Source organism: Oryx dammah, unplaced genomic scaffold, assembly GCF_014754425.2.
Source record: "Oryx dammah isolate SB20612 unplaced genomic scaffold, SCBI_Odam_1.1 HiC_scaffold_17, whole genome shotgun sequence".
Lineage (NCBI taxonomy): Eukaryota > Metazoa > Chordata > Mammalia > Artiodactyla > Bovidae > Oryx > Oryx dammah.
In genome coordinates, this window is record NW_024070201.1 from 1,788,347 (window position 1) to 1,813,562 (window position 25,216).

Here is a 25,216-nt window from a genome sequence, read left to right on the forward strand (position 1 = left end):
ATGTATAGAACAGTCTTTTGGATTCTGTGGGATAGGGAGAGGGTGGGATGATTTGGGAGAATGGTATTGTAACATGTATATTATCATATGTGAAAAGGATCGCCAATCCAGGTTCGATGCATGATACACGGTGCTCGGGGCTGGTGCACTGGGATGACCCAGAGGGATGGGATGGGGAGGGAGGTAGGAGGGGGGTTCAGGATGGGAAACACATGTACACCCTTGGCAGATCGATGTCAATGTATGGCAAAACCACTACAATGTTGTAAAGTAATTAGCCTCCAATTAAAATAAATACATTTATATTAAAACAAAAACAAACAAACAAACAACAGAACCAAAAAAAAAAAAACCCGCCAATGTGTATGACTCCTTGCTACCCCATGGACTGTAGCCCACCAGGCAACTCTGTCCATTGGATTTCCCAGGCAGGAATACTGGAGTGGGTTGCCATTTCCTTCTCCAAGTGATCTTCCCAGATCAGTGATTGAACCCCCATCTCCTGCATTGGCAGGCAGATTCTTAACCACTGAGCCACCAGGGAAGCTCATGTTAATGTGTTAGTTGGATGCATAACTCTTTAACTCAAAAACTTACACTTTTACCTCTTGGTTGTGCAGAAAATCTTGTTGCTTTGACCTCTAATGGGAAGAACAGTCCTCAAAGATTTCCAAAATATTATCCCCTAGGTTATTATCATAACCTTCAGATAGTCTTAAATAAAACTCTCTATTTCTTAATACTTTTTTTGTGAACACATAAAAGTATCATCCTATTTGTTGTTAAAAAGCTTAATAGGTAATGTAATTTAACAATTTATTACAATACTATTTTAAGGTGTGGTTAACATGATCTTGACTGTCTGAACAATTCTTATGAAAAATAGAAAATAAGGAGTTCTTACCAAGTTTGCAATGATATAATGGTAGCCTTTAACGTGCTTTCCAACACTCACAATCTGTGAAGATATAAGAAAATACGAGGCAATAAATTTAACTCTACTGAATGATTATATTTTTTAAAGGAATTTTAACCATTGCAGCATAATTTCACATGGAAACATGATGAGAATAATATATTAATATTTTTCTTGTAAAAGTGATTTATTCTAATAAAAAGAAATTCATAAGCCATTTTAGAAATTAAGTGGTTTAAGTAAAATAAAAATTTCAATCATACTGTATAAATGCCAAAAATGTCATTATATATTATTCAGAAAACTACTATGCTGTAATTCCCTCAATGAGAATGACAATGCTATGAAACAAATCAATAGTTTTCATATATTTCTAAAAGAGAATAGTTCAAATAAGAAAGATTTTTTTTGGTTTAAATAATTTAGATATCCTTAATATACTGATAATTTACAGGAATTCATGATAGACTGTTAGATATTTTCAACTGTGAGAATGATTTTCTATGAGTAGATTGGATTGTTGTCCTGAAAATCAAGTAAAGATTTTTCTAAGGCACAGTATCTCTCTTTAGATACTGTGGATACTTACTTAATTCCTGCTCACCTGTGGATGTAGCAATAGTTTACTATAATAAAAAGAAGAAGGATAAATCAACATCAAAAGACCTTTACTTCTGCTATATTTATTTTTTCAATGAATGTTTTTAGAAATGTTTAGAAAATTAGGAATAAGGAATTTTAGGAAAAAGTAATTCAATTTTTAAAAAAGTATAACTTTATTTCTATATTAGGAATTAAAATTCTTATTTTGCAATGCTGAAATTCCTTTTTAGATAAAAATCTAATGGCAGTTACTAATGAACTGCTTTGTAGACTCATTGGTATCTTCAAAGATATCAATAAAATATATTTTCATATACTTTTATCATTAAAACCCCTGAATTTTTGATAGTTTAATATCTTCTAAAATATTTTTTTATAAATTAGTGATGTGTATGAAACACAGGAAAGCTATTTTATTTTATTTATTATAATTTTCATGATAGCAGAAGTAGCTTTATTCTGAAGCTTGCACAGCATTACAAAATAAAGCATTGGTTATATCCAGTATTTCAAAAGTTTCCATACGAGTTTTACAAGTTTAATTACTAAACATATTTAATTTAATGAAATGTTTAGATAATCTCCGAAATGTTTGAGCAAAACTTCAATCAGACATTCCTTGTGAAGATTACTGTTTGTAAGTACCAGCTTATTCCATATATTATTTGTGAACTAGGGACCTATGATATGGTTCTCATTTTCATTCTTATTCATTCCACATAACCACAGTTTCATGCAGGTATAAAGCTTATTCCTGAGAGATTGGGGTTAATTTGTGCAGGACTGACACATTGCAAACTGGCCAGCACCAGAAACAACTTATCATATTTAAGGCTTGAGAAAGAAAGCATCTGGAAAGACAAAGATACACTAAATGAGACTTTACATTCTACTTCAATCCTTGGTTGGCTTTTAACCAGAGCCAAGTTGACTTCATATAAGTCCCCTCTGTTTTAAACTCCCACCTGCTCTTTCCTCTCCTACCAATCTATTTTCCAAATCTACTTTCTATTTTGCAAAGTCTAATCCATTAAAAAAATTATGGAGTATAGTTGATTTAAAATGTTGTGCTAGCTTTTGCTGTATAGCAAACAGAATTAGTTATACATATATATATATATATTTATCCACTCTTTAGATTCTTTCCCCACATAGGTCAATAGAGAGTATTGAGAAGAGTTCCCTGTGCTATGCAGTAGATCTTTACTATTTATATGTGGTAGTGTGTATATGTCAATCCCAATCTCCCAATTTATCCCTCCCCTGCCTGGGTGGAAGCCCAAGTAACCATAAATTTATTTTCTACACTTTATTTCTGTTTTGTAAAATTGTTCATTTGTACTTTTTTGTTTGTTTTGTTTCAGATTCCACATATAAGCAATATATGATATTTACCCTCCTCTGTCTGACTTACTTTACTCAGTATGACAATCTCTAGGTCCATCCATGTTACTGCAAATAGCATTATTTTGTTCTTTTTCTTGGTGGAGTAATATTCCATTGTATTTGTGCCACATCTTATTTATTCATTGCTCTGTTGATGGACATTTAGATTGTTTCCATGTCCTGGTTATTGTAAATAATCCTGCAATTAAAACTGGAGTACATGTATCTTTTTGAATTGTAGTGTATCTCTGAGTATATGCCCAAGAGTGGGATTGTTGGATAATATGGTAGCTGTAGTTTTAATTTTTTCAGAAGCTTCTTTACTGTTTTCCACAGTGGATGCAACAATTTTCATTTCAACAGTGTAGGAGCATAGCCTTTTCTCCATATCCTCTGCAGCATTTATTGTCTGTGGATTTTTTGGTGATGGCCATTCAGACCATTGTGAAATGATACCTCATTGTAGTTTTGATTTATATTTCTCTAATAATGAGTGATGTTGAGCAACTTTTTATATGATTTTGGGCACCTGTATGTCTTCTTTGAAGAGATTTCTATTTAGATCTTCCACCCATATTTTGACTGGGCTGTTTCTCTTTTGATATTCAACTGTGTGAGCTCTGTATATTTTGAGGATTAATCCTTTGTCATTTACTTCATTTCAAATATTTTCTCCAACTTTGAGGGCTGTCTTTTCGTTTTGCTTATGGCTTCCTTTGCTGTGAAAAAGCTTTTAAGTTTAATTAGATTTTAAGTTCATTTATTTATTTTTATTTCCATTACTGTAAGTTCAGTTAAGTTAAGTTGCTCAGTCGTGTCCAACTCTTTATGACCCCATGAATCACAGCACCACAGGCCTCCGTGTCCATCACCAACTCTTAGAGTTTACCCAAACTCGTGTCCATCAAGTCAGTGATGCCATCTAGCCATATCATCCTCTGTCATCCTCTTTTCTTCCTGCCCTCAATCCCTCCCAACATGGGCCTTTTCCTCCTGCCCTCAATCCCTCCCAGCATGAGGGTCCTTTCAAATGACTCAGCTCTTTGCATCAGGTGGCCAAAGTATTGGAGTTTCAGCTTCAATGTCAGTCCTTCAATGAACACCCAGGACTGATCTCCTTTAGGATAGACTGGTTGGATCTCCTTGCAGTCCAAGGGACTCTCAAGAGTCTTATCCAACACCACAGTTCAAAAGCATCAATTCTTTGGTGCTCAGCTTTCTTTATAGTCCAACTCTCAAATTCATACATGACTACTGTAAAAACCATAGCCTTGACTAGATGGACCTTTGTTGGCAAAGTAATGTCTCTGCTTTTTAATATGCTGTCCAGGTTGGTCATAACTTTCCTTCCAAGGAGTAAGTGTCTTTTAATTTCAGGTTGCATTCACCATTTGCAGTGATTTTGGAGCCCTCCAAAATAAAGCCAGCCACTGTTTTCACTGTTTCCCCATCTATTTGCCATGAAGTGATGGGACCGGATGCCATGATCTTAGTTTTCTTAGTTTTTTCACTCTCCTCTTTCACTTTAATCAAAAGGCACTTTAGATCCTCTTCACTTTCTGCCATAAGGGTGGTGTCATCTGTATATCTCATGTGATTGATATTTCTCCCTGCAATCTTGATTCCAGCTTGTGCTTCTACCAGCCCAGTGTTTCTCATGATGCACTCTGCATAGAAGTTAAATAAGCAGAGTGACAATATACAGCCTTGATGTACTGCTTTTCCTATTTGGAACCAGTCTGTTGTTCCATGTACAGTTCTAACTGTTTCTTTCTGACCTGCATACAGGTTTCTCAAGAGGCAGGCCAGGTGGTCTGGTATTCCCATCTCTTTCAGAATTTTCCACAGTTTATTGTGATTCACAGAGTCAAAGGCTTTGGCAAAGTCAATAAATGAGAAATAGATACTTTTTCGAACTCTCTTGCTTTTTTGATGATGCAGCGGATGCTGGCAGTTTGATCTCTGGTTCCTCTGCCTTTTCTAAAACCAGCTTGAGTATCTGGAAGTTCACGGTTCATGTATTGCTGAAACCTGACCTGGAGAGTTTTGAGCATTACTTTACTAGTGTGTGAGATGAGTGCAATTGTGCAGTAGTTTGAGCATTCTTTGGCATTGCCTTTCTTTGGGATTGGAATGAAAACTGACCTTTTCCAGTCCTGTGGCCACTGCTGAATTTTCCAAATTTGCTGAGATATTGAGTGAAGCACTTCCACAGCATCATCTTTTAGGATTTCAAATAACTCAACTGAAATTCCATCACCTCCACTAGCTTTGTTCCATTACTCTAAGAGGTGGATAAAAAAAAAATCTTTCATTTTTAGGTCAGAGAGTGTTGTGCCTATGTTTTCCCCTTAGAGGTTTATAGTGTCTGGCATTTCATTTAGTTCTTTAATCCATTTTGAGTTTATTTTTGTGTGTGGTGTTAGGGAGTCTTTACATTTCATTCTTTTATATGTATCTGTCCAGTTTTTCCAGCACTACTTATAGAAGACGCTGTCTTTTCTCCATTATATATTTTGCCTCTTTTGTCATAGATTAGGTGACCATAGGTGCATGGGTTTATCTCTGAACTTTCTGTCTTATTGATCTATATTTCTATCTTTCTGTAAATACTGTTTTGAGGGAGTATAGTCTGAAGTCAGGGAGACTAATTTTTCCAGCTGTCATTCTTTCTCAAGATTATTTTTGGCTATTTAGGGTCTTTGATGTTTCAGTAAAAATTGTAGAATATTGTGCTCCAAGTCTATGAAAATTGCCATTGGTAATTTAATAGGGATTGCATTGAATCTGTTTATTGCCTTGGTTACTATAGTCATTTTAGCAATATTGATTATTCAAATCCAGGAACATGGTATATCTCTACATTTCTTAGTGTCATTTTTTTTATTTATTTCATCAATATATTACAGTTTTTTGAGTATAGTTCTTTTGCCTCAATTGGTAAGTTTGTTCCTAGGTATTTTATTTTTTAATACAAGAACAAATGGGATTGTAATTTCTCCTTTGATCTTTTATTGTTAGTGTATAGAAATGCAATACATTTCTGTGTATTAATTTTGCATCCTACAACCTCCCCAAATCCCTTAATGAGCTTTAGTAATTTTTCGTAGTATCTTTAGGATTTTTCTACGTGTAGTATCATATCATTTGCAAAAACTGACATTTTTACTTCTTTTCCAACTTAGACTTCTTTTATTTCTTATTCCTCTCTGATTGCCATGTCTAGGACTTCCAAAACTATGTTGAATAAAAGCATTGAAAGTGTATACCCTTGTCTTGTTCCTAATCCTAGAGGGAATTCGTTCAGGTTTTCACTATTGAAAATGATGTTTGCTGTGGTTTTTATCATATACAACCTTTATTATGTTAGGTATGTTTTCTTGATGCCCACTTTCTGGAGAAATTTTTTAAAACCATAAATGGGTGTTGAATTTTGTTCAAAGCTTTTGCTTCATCTATTGAAATAATTATATGACTTTCACTTTTTCATTTGTTAATATGGCATATTACATAGATTGATTTGTGTGTAGTGAAGAATCCTCACATTCTTGGAATAAACACCACCTGAACATGATGTATGATTCTTTTGATGTGTTTTTGGATTTGGTTAGCTAATATTTTGTTGATGATTTTTGTGTCTATGTTCATAAGAGATAATGATGTATAATTTTCTTTTTTTGTGTGTTATGTCTTAGTCTGCTTTTGGTATCTGGGTGATGGTGGCCTCCTTGAATATGCTTCAGAGTGTTTCTTTGTCTGCAATTTTTTGGAAGAGTTTGAGAAGGATAACCATTAGCTCCTCTCTTAGTACTTGATAGAATTAGCCTGTGATGCCATCTGGTCCTGGACTTTTGTTTGTTGGAAGGTTTTAATCATAGTTTCAATGCCAGTGCTTGTGATTTGTCTGTTCATATTGTCTATTTCTTTCTGATTCAGTCTTGGAAAGTTGTACTTTTCTAAGAGTTCATCCATTTCTTCCAGGTGGTCCATTTCATTGGCATATGGTTTCTTGTAGTATTCTCTTATTATCTTTTATTTCTGCAGTGTCAGTTCTAACTTCTTCTTTTCCATTTATATTTTGCTAATTTGATTTCTCTCCTTTTTTTCTTGTGTATGACAACATCAACAACACATTTGGCTTGAGAAATGCTAACGAACTTAACAGTGCAGTGGTGGTTGAAGAAGTTTTGCAAAGAAGACAAGAGCCTTTAAGATGAGGAGCATAGTAGCCAGCCATTGGAAGTTGACAATGACCAGCTGCGAGTCTTCATCATCAAAGCGGATAATTTTTCTACTACATGAGAAATTTCTGGAGAACTCAATGCTGACTATTTTATGGCCATTCAGCATTTGAAGCAAATTGGAAAGGTGAAGAAGTACAATAAATGGGTGCCTCATGAGCTGACCAGAAACAAACAAAAATTGCTTTAAGGTGTTGTCTTCTCTTATTCTACACATTAACAATGAATCATTTCTCAATCAAATTGTGATGTAGGACAAAAAAATGGATTTTATGACAATTGATAACCAACTCAGTGGTTGGACCAAAAAGAAACTCCAAAGAACTTCCCAAAGCTAACCATGCCCCCCCAGAATGGTCATGGTCACTGGTGGTCTGCTGCTAGTCCAATCCACTACAACTTTCTGAATCCCAGGGAAACCACTACATCTGAGAAGCATTCTTAGCAAATAGACGAGATACACTGAAACCTGCAATGCCTACAACTGGCATTGATCAACAGAATGGGTCCAATTCTTCTCCATTACAATGCTCGACTGCACATCACACAACCAGTGCACATCACACAACTTCAAAAGTTGAACAAATTGGGCTACAAGCTTTTGTCTCATCCGACATATTGACCTAACTTCTTGCCAACCTTCTACCACTTCTTCAAGCACCTGGACATCCTTTTTTTTTTTTTTTTTTCCCCAGGGAAAAAGCTTCTATAACCAGCTGGATGCGGAAAATTCTTTCCAAGAGTTTGTTGATTCCTAAAGCATGGACTTATATGCTACAGGCAGAAATAAGCTTATTTCTCATTAGCAAAAATGTGTTGATTGTAATGGTTCCTATTTTTGATTAAGAAAGATGTATTTGAGTCTAGTTTTGATGATTTAAAATTTGAGGTCCAAAATCACAATTACTTTTGCATCAACCTTAATAGTAACTTCGGTTTTTGTTGTTTTTGATCTTCTTTTTTAATCTAGTTGCTCTAGGTATAAGGTAGGTTGTTTATTTGAGAGTTTTCTTGTTTCCTGAGGTAATATTCTATAGCTGTAAACTTCCATCTTAGAACTACTATTGTTGTGTCCCATAGGTTTTATCATTTATTTGCAGGTATTTTTAAAAATTTCCTCGTTGATTTCTTCAGTGATCCATTGGTTGTTTAGTAACATATCATTTAGCCTTTATTTTTTTTAAAAAATATATATTTTTTACCTTTTTCCTGTAATTGTTTTCTATTTTTATAGTGTTGTGGTCAGAAAAATGTTTCATATGATTTCAATTTTCTTAAACCTGATTTGTGACCCAAGATGTGATCTATCCTGGAAAATGTCTCATGTGTACTTGAGAAGAAAATGTGTTGTGCTGCTTTCTGATAGAATGTCCTATAAATATCGAAGTCTATCTGGTCTAATGTATCATTTAAGGCTTGTGTTTCCTTATTAAATTTTCTCTGTGGATGATCTACCCATTGGTGTAAATGGGATGCTAAAGTCTCCACTGTTATTGTATTACTGTCAGTTTATCTTTTTATGGATGTAAGATTTTGCCCTCTTTATTGAAGTGCTCCTTGGTTGGGTGCATATATATTTACAATTGTTATATCTTCTTCCTAGATTGGTCCATTGATCATTATATAGTGTCCTTTCTTGTGTCTTGCAACAGTTTGTAAGTCTATTCTCTCTGATATGAGTATTGCTACTCCAGCTTTTGTTTTCAAGTTCCATTTGCATGGAATACTTTCCCACCGTCCCACTTTCAGTCTGTATGTGTTTCCAGGTCTGATGTGGGTCTTTTGTAGGCAGCATATATATGAACCTAGTTTTTGTATCCATTCAGCCTTTTGGTTGAAACCTTTAATCCATTCACACTTAAGGTAATTGTAAATAAGAATGTTCCTACTATCACTTTCCCTAACTGCTTTTGGTTTCTTTATGTAGGTGTTTTTCCTTTCATTTTTGTTCTGTTCTCTTGTGGCTTGATGACCATTTTAAGTGCTGTGTTTGGGTTGTTTTTTCTTAATGCGTACCTATTGTAGATTTTTTGGTTTGCACTTACCATGTGGTTTTGATTTAGCAGTCTATATACAAATAAGGTTGTTTTAAGTTGCTGATATCTTAATTTCAAGTGTAATTCCAATTTCCCACATTTATACTCTGCTTTACTTATGATTGTTTGTTTTGATAGTATATTTGTGTATCTGTGATTTCCTACTTTTATTATATATTTTTTCCTTTAGCAGTGAGCTTTCCCATTTGTAATTTGTTTCTCATTGTGGCCTCTTTTTTCCCTTTCTACTGAAGCTCTTTTAGGATTTGTTGTAATGCTATTCTATTGATGCTTTTGCTTATGTTGAAAACTGTTGATTTCTCTGTGGTATCTGAATGAAAGCCTTGCTGGGTAGAGTATTTTTGGTTGTAGGTTTTTCCCTTTCATCATTTGAAACATATTGTACCACTTGCTTCTGACCTCCAGAGTTTTTGCTTAAAATTTAAAACTCAACTAATAACCTTATAGGTGTTCCTCTTTATTTATTTGTTGCTTTTCTCTTGTTACTTCTAATATTTTTCTTTGTGTTTAATTTTTGATAGTTTGATTAATATTAATCTTGGCATGTTCATACTTGAGTTTACCTTTTATAGGACTCTCTGCACCTTCTGCACTTGGGTGACTATTTCCTTTCGCATGTTAGGGAAGTTTTTGACTATAATCTCTTCAGAATTTTTTGTGGCCCTTTATCCTCTTTTTCTGGGCACCCTATAATATGAAGGTTGCATTTAATGTTGTCCCAGAGGCCTCTGAGATTATTCTCATTTCTTTTCATTCTTTTTTCTTTATTCTATTCCATGGTAGTTACTTTCACCACTCTGTCCTCTAACTCATTTATTTATTCTTCTGCCTCAATTATTCTACTATTGATTCCTTATAATGCATTTAAAATTTTCTATTATTGTGTCATTCATCTCTTTTTGTCTCTCCTTTAAATCTTTTATTTCTTTGTTAATCATTTCTTTTATCTCTTTAGTCTATACTTCCATTCTTTTTTGAGATCTTGGATTGTCTTTACTGTAATTACTCTGAATTCTTTCCTTAGTATATTGCCTATATCCTTTAAATTTCATTTTTCTTGTAGGTTTTTATCTTGCTGTTCATCAGCAATGCATTTCTCTGTCATTTCATTTTGTTATCATCTTAACTGTTTGTGGTCTCCTTTCCACAGGCTGAATGATTGTAGTTCCTGTTGCTTCTGGTGACTGACCCCTGGTTGGTGATGTTGGTCCAGGGGCTTGTGTTGGCTTTCTGATGGAAGGGGTAGCTGGTGCTTTCCCTTTTGTAGGTGGAGTTGAGTCTTGTCCCATGGGTGGGCAGGGAAATGTCAAGAGGTGCATTTTGGTGTGCTTGTGAGCTTAGTAAGACTTTAGGCAGCCTATCTAATGATGGGCACAATGTTTCCTTGTCCTGTTAGTTGTTTGGTGTAAGGCATTCCAGCACCGGAGCCTGTAGGCTGTTGGGCAGGGTTGGGTGTTGGCATCAAAATGGAGGCCTCCTAGAGATCTCATCCTAAGTAATTCTCTGGAGCCTCTGCTACCAATGTCCTCATCTCCCTGGTGAACTACAACCAACTTCTGCCTTTCCAGGAGACTTTCCAATTCACATAAATTAATCTAACACCAGTTCATCTGGAGGTTTTTTTTTTTTTTTTTTGTGTGTGTGTGTGTGTGTGTGCTGAGTACCAGTGTCTGTGATAAGTTCTGTCTGCCCTCCAAGAATTGAGTATCTGTTTCCCCCAGTGCTATGGGTCTCTTGCCCTCAAATCCTGCTGGTCTTCAAAGCTAAATGCTTCAGGGGTTCCTTCTTGTAACTCCAGACCTTCAGAAAGTCTTGAAGGGTTAATTTTATGTGGGAACATTCCTGTGAAGTCTGCTTGGGTTTAACTTTGTGTTTGTGTGTGTGTGTGAGAGCTGTTTATAATATGGATGTCCACCACCTCTCCTCAGCATACGCTGGCCATTATTAACTTGATAAGGTCTTTGACTGATGTTGTGGTGACTGGAGCCTTCCCTGGATGTTGAGCAGAACTTCCCCTTTGCTCTGTTTGTCAGCACTCAGCAAAGGTAGTGTCTGCTCCCTAGTCGGCTGAATAGAGGCCCTCAGATCTGTCTTTTAGCTGGGTTTCTGATCTGCAGTGTGAGGTAGGTGGAATTGGAGCACTGCCCCTGGGAGAGAAGCCACTGAGAATTCCTCCTCTGGAGTTGTTCACCTGAAAGTGTGTTTTGTTGTGTCACCTTTCACCCATTATATGAGCTCACAAGTTAGTCTATTGCTCCACCTTAATCATGGGTATGCTGGCAATTGACCCTGGTGCCTGTCAGGCATTGTTTTCACCAGGACACCAGCATAGATACACTGAAGTCAGGTCCTAGGATTGCAGTAATCATAGATCTGGAACCACTGTGAGCTCTATGGGGATAGCTCAGATTCTGACCTGGCCCGTTCCTTGCATATATGTACTTACAAAATCCAACTGCTAAAGCTAGACCCATCTCACCTGCAAGAGCAGTCATTGACTGTTCAGATGTTCTGCAGGCACTAAGTTTACAAAGCCAGTCACAAGGGTGTAATTCCACAATTTATGAGGAGAGATTTCAGCTTTTCTTCCTTAGTTGCAATGTCCCTGGGGCTCAGCTGGGGTTTCAGCTCAATATCTGCAAGTGGACCACCCACAAGTATCTACTCTCAAGGATGTTCCAGAGCCCAAGAGCCTTCCCTAGTGGGGATGGGATATGTGGGATTTCAGTGGCTGCAAGCAAGAGGGAGCTGGCCTTGGTAAGATACCTTCCTGTTGCCCAGGAGAGGCAGGTGCCAGTGTGTGGGGAGAGAAGCTGCAGTGGCAGCCCTTCTGTCTGTTCATCACTCAACACTTGCTCCTTGGAAAGAAAGTTATGATCAACCTAGACAGCATACTAAAAAGCAGAGACATTACTTTGCTGACAAAGGTCCATTTAGTCAAAGCTATGGTTTTTCCAGTAGTCGTGTATGAATTTGAAAATTGTATCATAAAGAAGGCTGAGCACTGAAGAATTGATGCTTTTGAACTGTGGTGTTGGAGAAGACACGTGAGAGTCCCTTGGACTGCAAGGAGATTAAACCAGTCAATCTTAAAGGAAGTTAATCTTGAATATTTATTGGAAGGACTGAGGCTGAAGCTGAAACTCCAATATTTTAGCAACCTGATGAAAAAAGCTGACTCATGAGAAAATACTCTGATGCTGGGAAAGATTGAAGGTTGGAGGAGAAGGGGTTGACATAAGATGAGATGGTTGGATGGCATCACTGACTCAATGGATGTGAGTTTAAGCAAGTTCCAGGAGATGGTGAAGGATGGGGAAACCTGGTGTGCTGCAGTCCATGCAAGGATTGCAAAGAGTTGGACATGACTGAACAACTGAATAACAACAATTTGTGCTTCATTTTCATGGTGGTTTGTGTTTCCTCCAGAAGCATATTCATTTGCAGAGTTCCTCTTTCCCATTCCCTGTCTGTCTCCTCTCAGCTAACAGTAGTCCCCCGCCTTGGGTCTGCTCTCTAAACCCCATTTTTCAGCACCCAGGTCCTGACCACATTGGGTACAAATGTCTCTGTCTGGGATATGCAGGGCTGTGTTTGCACCCTATGTGTAGGTCTTATTCTACTCTGCCTACAAAAGACTGGTTGCTGTGCTCGCCTCCAAGCTCTTGAATCTTCCCTTCTGTCCTAGCTCATCTTTTTCTGCTGAGGGGGCTTTCCCATATGGGGGACACACTTCTCTACTTCTACCCCCTCAAGAGTGTGGGTGCTATCTCACTTCCTCTCCTCTTCTTTGTCCTTTCTTCTTTCTCCCATATTACATGTTTACATGGGGAGCTTTCTTGCCTTTTTGGTGTCTGAGCTCCTCTACTAGTGTTTATCAGGTGCTCTGCAAGAATTGTTCCATGTGTAAATGTATTCTTGATGCATTTGTGGGGAAAGAAAAGCAACATCCTCCTACCTCTCCACTGTTTTGACTCCTCAACTCTTTTATTTTAAATCTAGAATATATAAATTGTGTTGGAAAACAGAGTTTTGCATACATGGTTATTGGTGAAATGGTGTCTCTGCTCATCCCTTTTCTTTTTGATTACATCTAAGACCTTTTTCTTTTTTTGTTTGTTTATTTATTTATCTATTTGTTTTAATTTTAAATTTATTTATTTTAATTGGAGGCTAATTACTTTACAATATTATATTGGTTTTGCCATACATCAACATGAATCTGCCATGGGTGTACATGTGTTCCCAATCCTAAACACCTCCCCCCCCACACCTCCCTCTCCATACCATCCCTCTGGGTCATCCCAGTGCACCAGCCCCAAGCATCTTGTATCCTGCATCGAACCTAGACTGGCGGTTCATTTCTTATATGATATTATACATGTTTCAATGTCATTTTCCCAAATCATCCCACCCTCTCCCTCTCCCACAGGGTCCAAAAGACTGTTCTATACATCTGTGTCTCTTTCGATGAAATTGGAGGCGATTATACAGAGTAAAGTAAGCCAGAAATAAAAAACACCAATACAGTATACTAATGCATGTATAAAAACACCAATGCATAAATAAAAACACCAATACAGTATACTAATGCATATATACGGAATTTAGAAAGATGGTAACAATAACCCTGTATGTGAGACAGACCTTTTTCTTTGTATTAAGGATTCTACAGCTTCATTACGATGAGCTTGAATTTTTACTTTTTACTTTTTGTTTAATTTGTTCAACATTTTTGTGTTTCCTAATTTTGAGGATTGTATCCCATGCACTATCCATTCAAATTTATTTTTGTTTCTAACTGATATTGCAATGTTTGTTTCAGTAGCCTAGGGCCAGTTTTATGATAATTTCTCAGTTTCCAGAATCTCAGATCACAGTATGTCCTATAAATTCAAACTGTACTCTGCCTAAAGAAAGCTGTGAAGACAAATTCTCACAAAGATATCTCCCTTTCTACATTAAGCCCAGGCCAAGACAGAAAATACTTCATGCACATTGAGTCAGTGATGCCATCCAACCATCTCATCCTATGTCATCCCCTTCTCCTATTGTTTCCTATTCTTTCTCTTTATTAAGGTGTTGCCCTTCAATGGTCTGGCTCTGTAAGGGACTTAAGATCTAACTTATTACCTTCACTGAGCACAAAGTTCCTATTCTTGGGTGAGCATTAAGTCCTCAGTCAAGCTACCCAATCTGACAACTTCCTTCAACACAGTCATCTTTCATTCTTGGTTCCTAAAGATTTTCTTTACTTTCTTGGGAATTCTGCTATGCATTTATAATATTTTATTTAGCATTTTTATATGTTTTATATTGCCAAATTTATGAGTCCATAGTTTATCTAAAACTGAACTTCTCTTGACAGTATCACCATAAATGATGTCAAGCAACAGATATACTGGAGCATAAAAAAGTTCAGTAAATAAGCAGTTTAATTACTCATGTTATTGGTTAATGTGAACCTGAGTGATTTAGCATAGGTTGAGCAGACTGGAGAGGTCTTATTCTCTGGGAATTTCAGGTACAGGCTGTACAAGATAATTATCAAAGATGGTTGGTACTCATTTGGGAAACTGTAAAATCTATTACTGACTCTTACTAGAGATTCCTGCTATTTAATCTCAGCATGGTTTGTGTTGATGATGGACAGGGAGGCATGGCGTGCTGCGATATATGGGGTCGCAAAGAGCAGGATACGACTGAGCAACTGAACTGAACTGAACTGAACCTAGCAATCTGTTATTTATTTCTTGCTGATTCACTATAACTTTTCTATGGTGTGGCTATTTAAGCATTTTACAAGATCTTTTTAAGCCCACGTATCATCCTGCCTCTTGTTTCTCAGCTTGCAATCTCTGTGTGGCTTTAGTGAATAACCTCTAATTTCTATTAAATATATTTTAAAGTAAAAGCACTTATGAATGTTAGAAAGATATGAGACCAGTGGAAATTCTGTACTAGGTGTCTTCATGAAAAAATCACTGCCATATCTAGATTGCCTAGCAAAGATCTATAATAAATAAAAGCTTTGTAATATATTTTCAAGAGGTGAGGACTTAACAAAACCACAAAGAACTGAAAGTGACATAAATCCTGGCAGAAAAGACCTTGTAGGGCTTGATTCATCCCAATAATCTGGAAGCTGAGAGCTCAAGGAGCAGAAATCTTAAGATTTATTTACTTGGCTGATGATGTTAGAGAGAATATCATTTTTGCCGAATCAGATCCTGGATGAGAAAAAAACAACAACAACAACAACAACAAAAAAAACACAACTGTTCTAGATAAACTGTTGCAAAGGCCTCATTGCCTTTGAACACTCACCACCCTAAGCTTGTGTACCCATAGCATAAGATCAGATTTTGGTCTCTCTGTCAAGAATCTAGAACTAGAAGGAAATATCTTTGTGGAAAATAACCGAAGTTATACTCCATAGTAAAGTGTCCTACACCTAGAGGGTCATTTGTCTAAAGTTTTTTTTTTTTTTTTTTAATGATCCTGTAAAACCGACAGTATTATGGGTATGGTTTTTCATGAATTTCATCATCACAACCAAAGTGAAGACTATCTTTTAAAACAAAAACAAATCTGAGTGGTTTGATGTTGGATGCAAACTAAATATTGTGTCTCTGCATTTCTGATGTTATTCTTTTATAATGAGAGAAAATAAACAGCTTGAGGTGAACGATATCAATATAAACTGGCAATACCTTTATACAAGTGTGCTAGGTCAAGTTTTTTAAGAAAAAACAATGCCCAGGGTGAGGACTTGGTTGGAATGATTTACTATGGGCTTTCATAGGGACAGAAAAATGTGAGTAGAGGATCTTCATTTCCATTCTTTTCATCTTCTTAAAAGACATAGAGGAAGCAAATAAAGAATAATGAACTCTTTGAGCCTGTTTGTATTCTGAAGCATATACAAGTCATATTAATCATATTCTTTCAAAGAAGTCCATCTTTACAAGAATAAAATGCTTATGTACTGTGCTGTGCTTAGTAGCTTAGTCATTTATGACTCTTTGCCACCTCATGGACCCACCAGGCTACTCTGTCCATGGGGATTCTCCAGGCAAGAATCCTGGAGTGAGTTGCCATGCTCTCCTCCAGGGTATTTTCCCAACACAGGAATTGAACCCAGTTCAATTTGGCTGAGGCCAAACTATGGTAGTGGTAGTTATGATAATGGTGACCTCCTTCAAAAGGACTTATGCCAGCATGCCCCACGGCTCCCAGGACTGTTGCATTCAATGCTCCTGACCCTGTGGCAGGCCACTGTATACCCAAGTCAAGCCAGAGGCTCCTGGACACTCATAGGCAAGTCTGGTTTAGTTTCTCAGGGGGATCACTGCTCCTTTCTCTTGGGTCCTGGTCACACAAGGTTTTGATTCTGCCCTCCAAGGGTCTGTTTCTCCTGTCCTGTGGAAGTTCTGTAATCAAATCCCACTGGCCTTCAAAGAACTCTGGGGGGGGGTTTCAGTCACTTTGTTGGATCCCCAGTTTGGAGAATCTGTTGTAGGCTCTAGAACTTTTGCAACAGTGCGAGAACTTCTTTGATATAATTGTTCTCCATTTTGTGTGTCATCTGCTCGGTGGCTCTATGGTGGGGCTAATGACAACCTCCTCCAAGAAGACTTATGCCACATGTCAGGCCTCCTAGGTCTGCTGCACCCAGAGCCCCTGTCCTCGCAGCAGGCCACTGCTGACCTGTGCCTCTAAAGGAGATACTCAAACACTCAAAGGCAGTTCTGGCTCAATTAAGAGATGGCAGAGTAAAAAGACATACACTCATCTTCTCCTGGGAGAACTCCCAAATTGCAACTCACTGCTGAATAACCATCAACAGCAGAATGCTGGATCCCAATAAAAAAATATACCCCAGGTCCAAGGGCAAAGGAGAAACTGCAACAAGATGGTAGGAGGGATGAAATCATGTATAGAATCAAACCCCATACCTTTCAGAGATGCTTGGAAGGCTCAGACAAAACCTTGTATACATCAGAACCCAGAAACCTCCTGAGACTGAGCCAGACTTGACTTTGAATGTTAATTAATGCAAATCTAACTCATGCTAAGTGTCTTCAGTCTTGTCCAACTCTTTGTGACCCTATGGACTGTAGCCTGCCAGGCACCTCTGTCTATGGGATTTCTCAGGCAAAAATACTGGTGTGGGTTTCCATGACCTCCTCTAGGGGATCTTCCCAACCCTGGGATCAAACCTGTGTTGCTTATGTAGGCCGTGTTTGAACAGCTTGGTTTCATCTTGAACATATTTGGTATGAAATTCATCAAATGTTCTTTCATGTTGTTCAGTGCCTAATTCTAACTGTTGTTTCTTGATCTGCATATAGGTTCCTTCATATTCCTTCATATATCCCTGTAATACATATGTGAAAATATGTGAGTTTGAATATAAATTTTATTTCCATCCCCACTGCCTGCTCAAGTTATATATTTATTCATTGGTGATATGTCTAGTTAGGCCGATCTCACGAAATGAGATATTATGCTTAGTAGGAAGCAACACGAGAACATAGTTTTAATAGAATGCATGGGCTTTAAATCCAGCCAATGTGAAGGTCTGATTCTGTGACTCTGTAGTGTTGAGATTTTGTGAACTAATGATCAAGAGATACTTGTGTAACTTATCCATGTGCAAACTACCAACCACTTACTTTTGTATTTATTTTATCATATTCATTTGAAATATTATCATCTGAACATTTTTCCTCTTTTATTTTTCTTAATTAAAAACTTGCCTTATGCTTTAGGACATATTTTATTTTCCCTTATTTTCTTGTGAAGTGAAATGTAAAGAAGTGTTTGAAAAAAATTCCGTGGCCACTTTTGCTGGAAAGACTATGTTAAATAGGATTTAAGAGGTTTCTTTGTTGTAGGAATTTTTAGAGACTTTATGCTAATCTCCAGTGAATTGGTTTCCCACGTGACTCAGTGATGAAGAATCTGCCTGCCAAAGAGAGAGACACAGGAGACGTGGGTTCCATCTCTGGGTTGGAAAGATAACCCAGAAGAGGAAATGGCAACTCACTCCTGTATTCTTGCCTGAAAGACTCCATGAACAGAGGAGACTGGAGGGATACAGGTCACAGGATTGCAAAGAGTCAGACATGACTGAATGACTCAGCACACAAGCATGTGCACCAAAATCCCAAATGCAAAATATAGTATGAAGTTCTGTAGAGTTTTATAAGTTGTTTAAGGATATCCTTCCTATAGCATTACTCTTCACTCATCTCTTTAACTTCTACATACATTAGAGACTTCAGCTGTTTCAGCAGCACTTTCTTATTTCTCTTCAGTGTTAATCATTTTATCCACAGTAATAACTAAACTACTGATACAAGAACTCCCCAGGTCAGTACCTGTCCAATATGTTGCTGGAGATCAGTGAAGAAATAACTCCAGAAAGAATGAAGAGACAGAGCCAAAGCAAAAACAGTTGTGGACGTGACTGGTGATAGAAGTAAAGTCCGATGCTGTAAAGAGCAATATTGCATAGGAACCTGGAATGCTAGGTCCATTAATCAAGGCAAATTGGAAATGGCAAAACAGGAGATGGCAAGAATGAACATCGACATTTTAGGAATCAGTGAACTAAAATGTACTGGAATGGGTGAACTTAATACAGAAGACTGTGGGCAAGAATCCCTTAGAAGAAATTGAGTAGCTATCATAGTCAACAAAATAGTCCGAAATGCAGTACTTGGATACAATCTCAAAAATGACAGAATGATTTCGGTTCATTTCCAAGGCAAACCATTCAGTATCACAGTAATCCAAGTCTATGACCTGATCAGTAATGCTGAAGAAGCTGAAACTGAACGGTTCTATGAAGATCTATAAGGCCACCTAGAGCTAGCACCCAAAAAAGGCATCCTTTTCATTATAGGGGACTGGGATGCAAAAGTAGAAGTCAAGGGGTACCTAGAGTAACCAGCAAAATTGGCCTTGGAGTACAAAATGAAGCAGGTCAAAGGCTAATAGAGTTTTGCCAAGAAAAAAAGGTCATAGCAAACACCCTCTTCAACAATAAAGAGAAGACGCTACACATGGACATCACCAGATGGTCAATATCAAAATAAAATTGATTATATTCCTTGCAGACAAAGATGGAGAAGCTCTATACAGTCAACAAAAACAAGACTGGGAACTGACTGTGGCTCAGATCATGAACTCCTTATTACCAAATTCAGACTTACGTTGAAGAAAGTAGGGAAAACCACTAGACCATTCAGGTATGACCTAAATCAAATCCCTTATGATTGTACAGTGGAAGTGAGAAATAGATTCAAGGGATTAGATATGATAGACACAGTGCCTGAAGAACTATGGACAGAGGTTTGAAATATTGTACATGAGACAGGGATCAAGATGATCCTCAAGAAAAAGAAATGCAAAAAGGCAAAATGGTTGTATGAGGAGGCCTTACTAATAGCTGAGAAGAGACGTGAAAGGCAAAGAAGAAAAAGAAATATAGACCCATTTGAATGCAGAGTTCTGAAGAATATCAAGGAGAGAAAATAAAGCCTTCCTCAGTGATCAGTGCAAAGAAATAGAGGAAGACAATAGAATGGGAAAAACTAGAAATCTCTTCAAGAAAATTAGAGATACCAAGGGACTATTTTCATGCAATGATGTGCTCAATCAAGGACAGAAATGGTATGGACCTAACAGAAGCAGAAGATATTACGAAGAGGTGGCAAGAACACACAGAAAAACTATACAGAAAAGATCTTCAAGACCCAGATAATCACCATGGTGTGATCGTTCACCTAGAGCCAGACATCCTGGAATGCAAATTCAAGTGGTCCTTAGGAAATGTCACTATGAACAAAGCTAGTGGAGGTGATGGAATTACAGTTGAGCTGTTTCAAATCCTAAAAGATGATGCTGTGAAAATGCTGCACTCAATATGCCAGCAAATTTGGAAAGCTCAGCAGTAACCACAGGACTGGAAAATGTCAGTTTTCATTCCAATCACAAAGAAAGGCAATGCAAAAGAATAGTCAAACTACTGGACAATTGCAGTTGTCTCACATGCTAGCAAAGTGATGCTCAAAATTTTCCAGGCCAGGCATCAACAGTATGTGAACCATGGACCTTCAGATGTTCAAACTGGATTTAGAAAGGCAGAGGAACCAGAGATCAAATTACTAACACCTGTTGGATTATCAAAAAGGCAAGAGAGTTCTCCAAATACATCTACTTCTGCTTTATTGACTACGCCAAAGCCTTTGACTGTGTGGATCACAACAAACTGTGGGAAAGTCCTAAAGAGATGGGAATACCAGACCCCCTTACCTGCCTCTTGAGAAATCTGTATGCAGGTCCATAAGCAACAGTTAGAACTGAACATGGAACAACAGACTGGTTCCAAATTGGGAATGGCATATGTCAAGGATGTATATTGTCATTCTGCTTATTTAACTTATATGCAGTGTGCATCATGAGAAACGCTGGGCTGGATGAAGCACAAGGTGGAATCAAGATTGCCAGGAGAAATATCAATAACCTCGGATATGCAGACGACACTACCCTTATGACAGAAAGAAAAGAAGAACTGAAGAGCCTATTGATGAAAGTGAATGAGGAGAGTGAAAAAGTTGGCTTAAAACTCAACACTCAGAAAACTAAGATCATTGCATCTGGTCCCAACACTTCATGCCAGTTAGATGGGGAAACAATGGAAACAGTGAGAAACTATTTTTGGATTCCAGAATCGCTGCAGGTGGAGATTTCACCCATGAAATTAAAAAAAAAAAAAGCTTGCTCCTTGGAAGAAAAGTTATGACAAACCTAGACAACATATTAAAAGGCAGAGACATTACTTTGCCAACAAAGGTCCTTCTAGTCAAATCTATGCTTTTTCCAGTAGTCATGTATGGATGTGCTGCTGCTGCTGCCAAGTCGCTTCAATCGTGTCTGACTCTGTGTGACCCCAGAGACAGAAGCCCACCAGGCTCCGCCTTCCCTAGGATTCTCCAGGCAAGAACACTGGGTTGCCATTGCCTTCTCCATTAAGGATGCGAGAGTTGTAGTATAGAGAAAGCTCAGTGCCAAAGAATTGATGCCTTTGAACTATGGTGTTGAAGAATACTCTTGAGATTCCCTTGGACAGCACAGAGATCCAACCAGTCCATTCTAAAGGAAATCAGTCCTGAATATTCATTAGAAGGACTGATGCTGAGGCAGAAATGCCAACACTTTGGCCACCTCATGCAAAGTACCAACTTATTTGAAAAGACCCTGATGCTGGGCAAGGTTGAAGGTGGGAGGAGAAGGGGACGACAGAGGATGAGATGGTTGGATGGCATCACTGAGCCAATGGACATGAGTTTGAGTAAACTCCAGGAGTTTGTGATGGACAGGGAAGCCTGGCATGCTGCAGTCCATGGGATCACAAATAGTCAGACATGACTGAGCAACTGAATTGAACTTAACTGAAACTACTTGAGGCACATTTAAGAGAATTATGGCCATCTTTTTTGTGACAGCATCTCAGTATCTAATAACTTCAGCTAACAATATTTTTAATCATGCATTTTAAAACACCACGCACAAAAATAAACTCAAAATGGATTAAAGATCTAAACATAAGACCAGAAAGTATAAAACTCCTAGAGGAGAACATAGGCAAAACACTCTCCGACATACATCACAGCAGGATCCTCTATGACCTACCTCCCAGAATATTGGAAATAAAACAAAAATAAATGGGACCTAATTAAACTCAAAAGCTTCTGCACAACAAAGGAAACTATAAGCAAGGTGAAAAGACAGCCTTCAGAATGGGAGAAAATAATAGCAAATGAAGCAACTGACCAACAACTAATCTCAAAAACATACAAGCAACACCTGCAGTGCCATTCCAGAAAAATAAATGACCCAATCAAAAAATGGGCCAAAGAACTAAACAGACATTTCTCCAAAGAAGACATACAGATGGCTAACAAACACATGAAAAGAAGCTCAACATCACTCATTATCAGAGACATGCAAATCAAAACCACAATGAGGTACCATTTCACGCCAGTCAGAATGGCTGTGATCCAAAAGTCTATAAGCAATAAATGCTGTAGAGGGTGTGGAGAAAAGGGAACCCTCTTACACTGTTGGTGGGAAAATAAACCAGTACAGCCACTATGGAGAACAGGGTGGAGATTCCTTAAAAAACTACAAATAGAACTGCCTTATGACCCAGCAATCCCACTGCTGAGCATACACACCGAGGAAACCAGAATTGAAAGAGACACGTGTACCCCAATGTTCATCACAGCACTGTTTCTAATAGCCAGGACATGGAAGCAACCTAGATGTCCATCAGCAGATGAATGGATAAGAAAGCTGTGGTACATATACACAATGGAGTATTACACAGCCATTAAAAGGAATACATTTGAATCAGTTCTAAGGAGGTAGATGAAACTGGAGCCTATTATACAGAGTGAAGCAAGCCAGAAAGAAAAACACCAATATAGTATACTAACACATATATATGGAATTTAGAAAGATGGTAATGATAACCTTGTATGCCAGACAACAAAAGAGACACAGATATATAGAACAGTGTTTTGGACTCTGTGGGAGAGGGAGAGGGTGGGATGATTTGGAAGAATGGCATTGAAACATGTATAATATCATATATGAAACGAATAGCCAGTCCAGGTTCAATGCATGATGCTGGATGCTTGGGACTGGTGCACTCGGATGACCCAGAGGGATGGTACGGGGAGGGAGGGGTGTTCAGGATTGGGGACATGTGTATACCTGTGGCAGATTCATGTTGATGTGTGGCAAAACCAATACAATATTGTAAAGTAAATAACCTCCAATTAAAAGAAATACATTTATATAAAAAATAAAATAAAATTTGCATGTTAGTAATTATATTCTACAGATTAAAATTGTGATCAACTAAATATGTAAACTTATTTACATAAATAAAAACAACAGACTGGTTCCAAATAGGGAAAGGAGTATGTCAAGGCTGTATATTGTCATCCTGTTTATTTAACTTACATGCAGAGTACATCATGTGAAATGCTGGTTTGGATGAAACACAAGCTGGAATCAAGATTGCCAGGAGAAATATCAATAACCTCAGATATGCAGGTGACACCACCTTTAAGGTAGAAAGCGAAGAACTAAAAAGCCTCTTGATTAAAGTGAAAGAGGAGAGTGAAAAAGTTGGCTTAAAACTCAACACTCAGAAAACTATAATTATGGCATCTGGTCCCCTCACTTCATGACAAATAGATGGGGAAAGAGTGGAAACAGTGGCAGAATTTATTTTGGGGGTCTGCAAAATCTCTGCAGATAGTGACTTCAGCAGCGAAATTAAGTCTTGTTTCTTGGTAGAAAAGTTGTGACCAACCTAGACAGCATGATAAAAAGCAGAGACATTATTTTGTGAAAGGGGGCAACAGAGGATGAGATGATTGAATGGCATCATGGGCTCGATGGACTCAATAGAATTTGAGTAAACTTCAGGAATTGGTGATAGACAAGGAGGCCTGGCATGCTGCAGTCCATAGTTTTGCAAAGAGTCAGACACGACTGAGTGACTGAATTGAACTGAACTGAAGTTATTTACATAAAGGTTTATTTTTTTTCCCTTTCTTTCAACAGAGTATTTCCCTTGAATTTGACCTTATTTGTTTTTTTCATACTTCAAATAGTTTGGTATTGGAGTACCAGATTTCTACCAGGTAGATTCAGAGAGATAACATAGATCTAAGTAGACACTATCTTCATAAATAAGGATTGTTTTTCTGAGTAAACCCTTTACATTTGTTCAAATGATTAACTTTGAAATTATTTTTAAGAACAGAAAAAATGAAGTGTCTTAAATAAGAGAAAAGACAGGATAAATATGCTTTTTCTGATGCAGTTAGATTCCCCTCTTTGGTGTTGACATGAAATAGCAAGCTCATTGGATTGGTATTTGTCCATATTTTACATAGGACAGTCAAAATTTAAAGACTGTTATTCTAATAGCTGACAATACTGTGAAAATTTCCAAAAGGAAAGAAAAATTAAACTGCAGTCAATCAGTTAAACTTCTCAAACTCTTAAAAAAAAAATAAGACTATGAATTCCTAACTTAAGTTCATATCATGTTTCTTGTCAAAGTATAAGTACATTTGATAAACAACTTCTCAGTATCACATTGCATATTTACTTGCTTCTTGTGTTGTTTTCCCACTAAAGTATAAGCTTCATGGTACAGGGACTTTCACTGAGCTTAGAACATACAGGACAACAACAACAACAACAACAAAAAAACAGTATTTGTTATGCAGATGTCAGATAAATGAAATCATATGCTGGTATACAAGAAACATAAAAAATAAAGATTAGGAACAATAACTCATTTGTTACTCTACTTAGTCACCAGTCCATCCACCGTTCAAGTCCATTCTTTAAGTTGTCATAAGAGTGATAATTTTAAAACACAAAGTTTATTAGATTAAAAAGATTCAGTGGTATCTAAAAGCTATGATAAATTTAAAACTAGTTGGCTCTCATGGTTGTGAGAGCTGGATCATAAAGAAGGCAGAGTATCAAAGAATTGATACTTTCAAACAGTAGTGCTGGGGAAGACTCTTGAGATTCCCTTGGACTACAAGGAGATTAAAGCAGTCAATCTTACAAGAAATCAACCCAATGGAATTGGAATACTCATTGGAAACACTGATGCCAAAGCTGAAGCTCCAATACTGTGGCCACCTGATGACAAGAGCTGACTCATTGGAAAAGACCCAATTCTGGGAAAGAATGAAAGCAGAAAGAGAAGAGGGCAAGAGAAGATGAGATTGTTGGATGGCATCACCAAGTAAATGGACATGAATTTGGGCAAACTCCAGGAGATGGTGAGGGACAGAGAAACCTGGAGTACTGCAGTCCATGGGGTCGTGATGTGAGACATGACTTAGCGACTGAACACATACACAGATTCTCATGGCTGAATAGTATAGCAATTATTTAAG

General features: G+C 37.5%; 1 protein-coding gene across 7 annotated transcripts in view; it reads right to left on the bottom strand.

Moving 5' to 3' along the window:
- The window catches only part of GRIA4 (glutamate ionotropic receptor AMPA type subunit 4), a 635,903-nt gene that overhangs the window by 147,440 nt on the left and 463,247 nt on the right, over positions 1-25,216 (bottom strand). For all 7 annotated transcript variants that reach the window (XM_040257825.1, XM_040257824.1, XM_040257823.1 and 4 more), the window contains one exon: positions 905-958. In XM_040257825.1, coding sequence (XP_040113759.1) covers positions 905-958 — 54 coding nt within the window. The remainder of the gene's footprint in view (positions 1-904; positions 959-25,216) is intronic.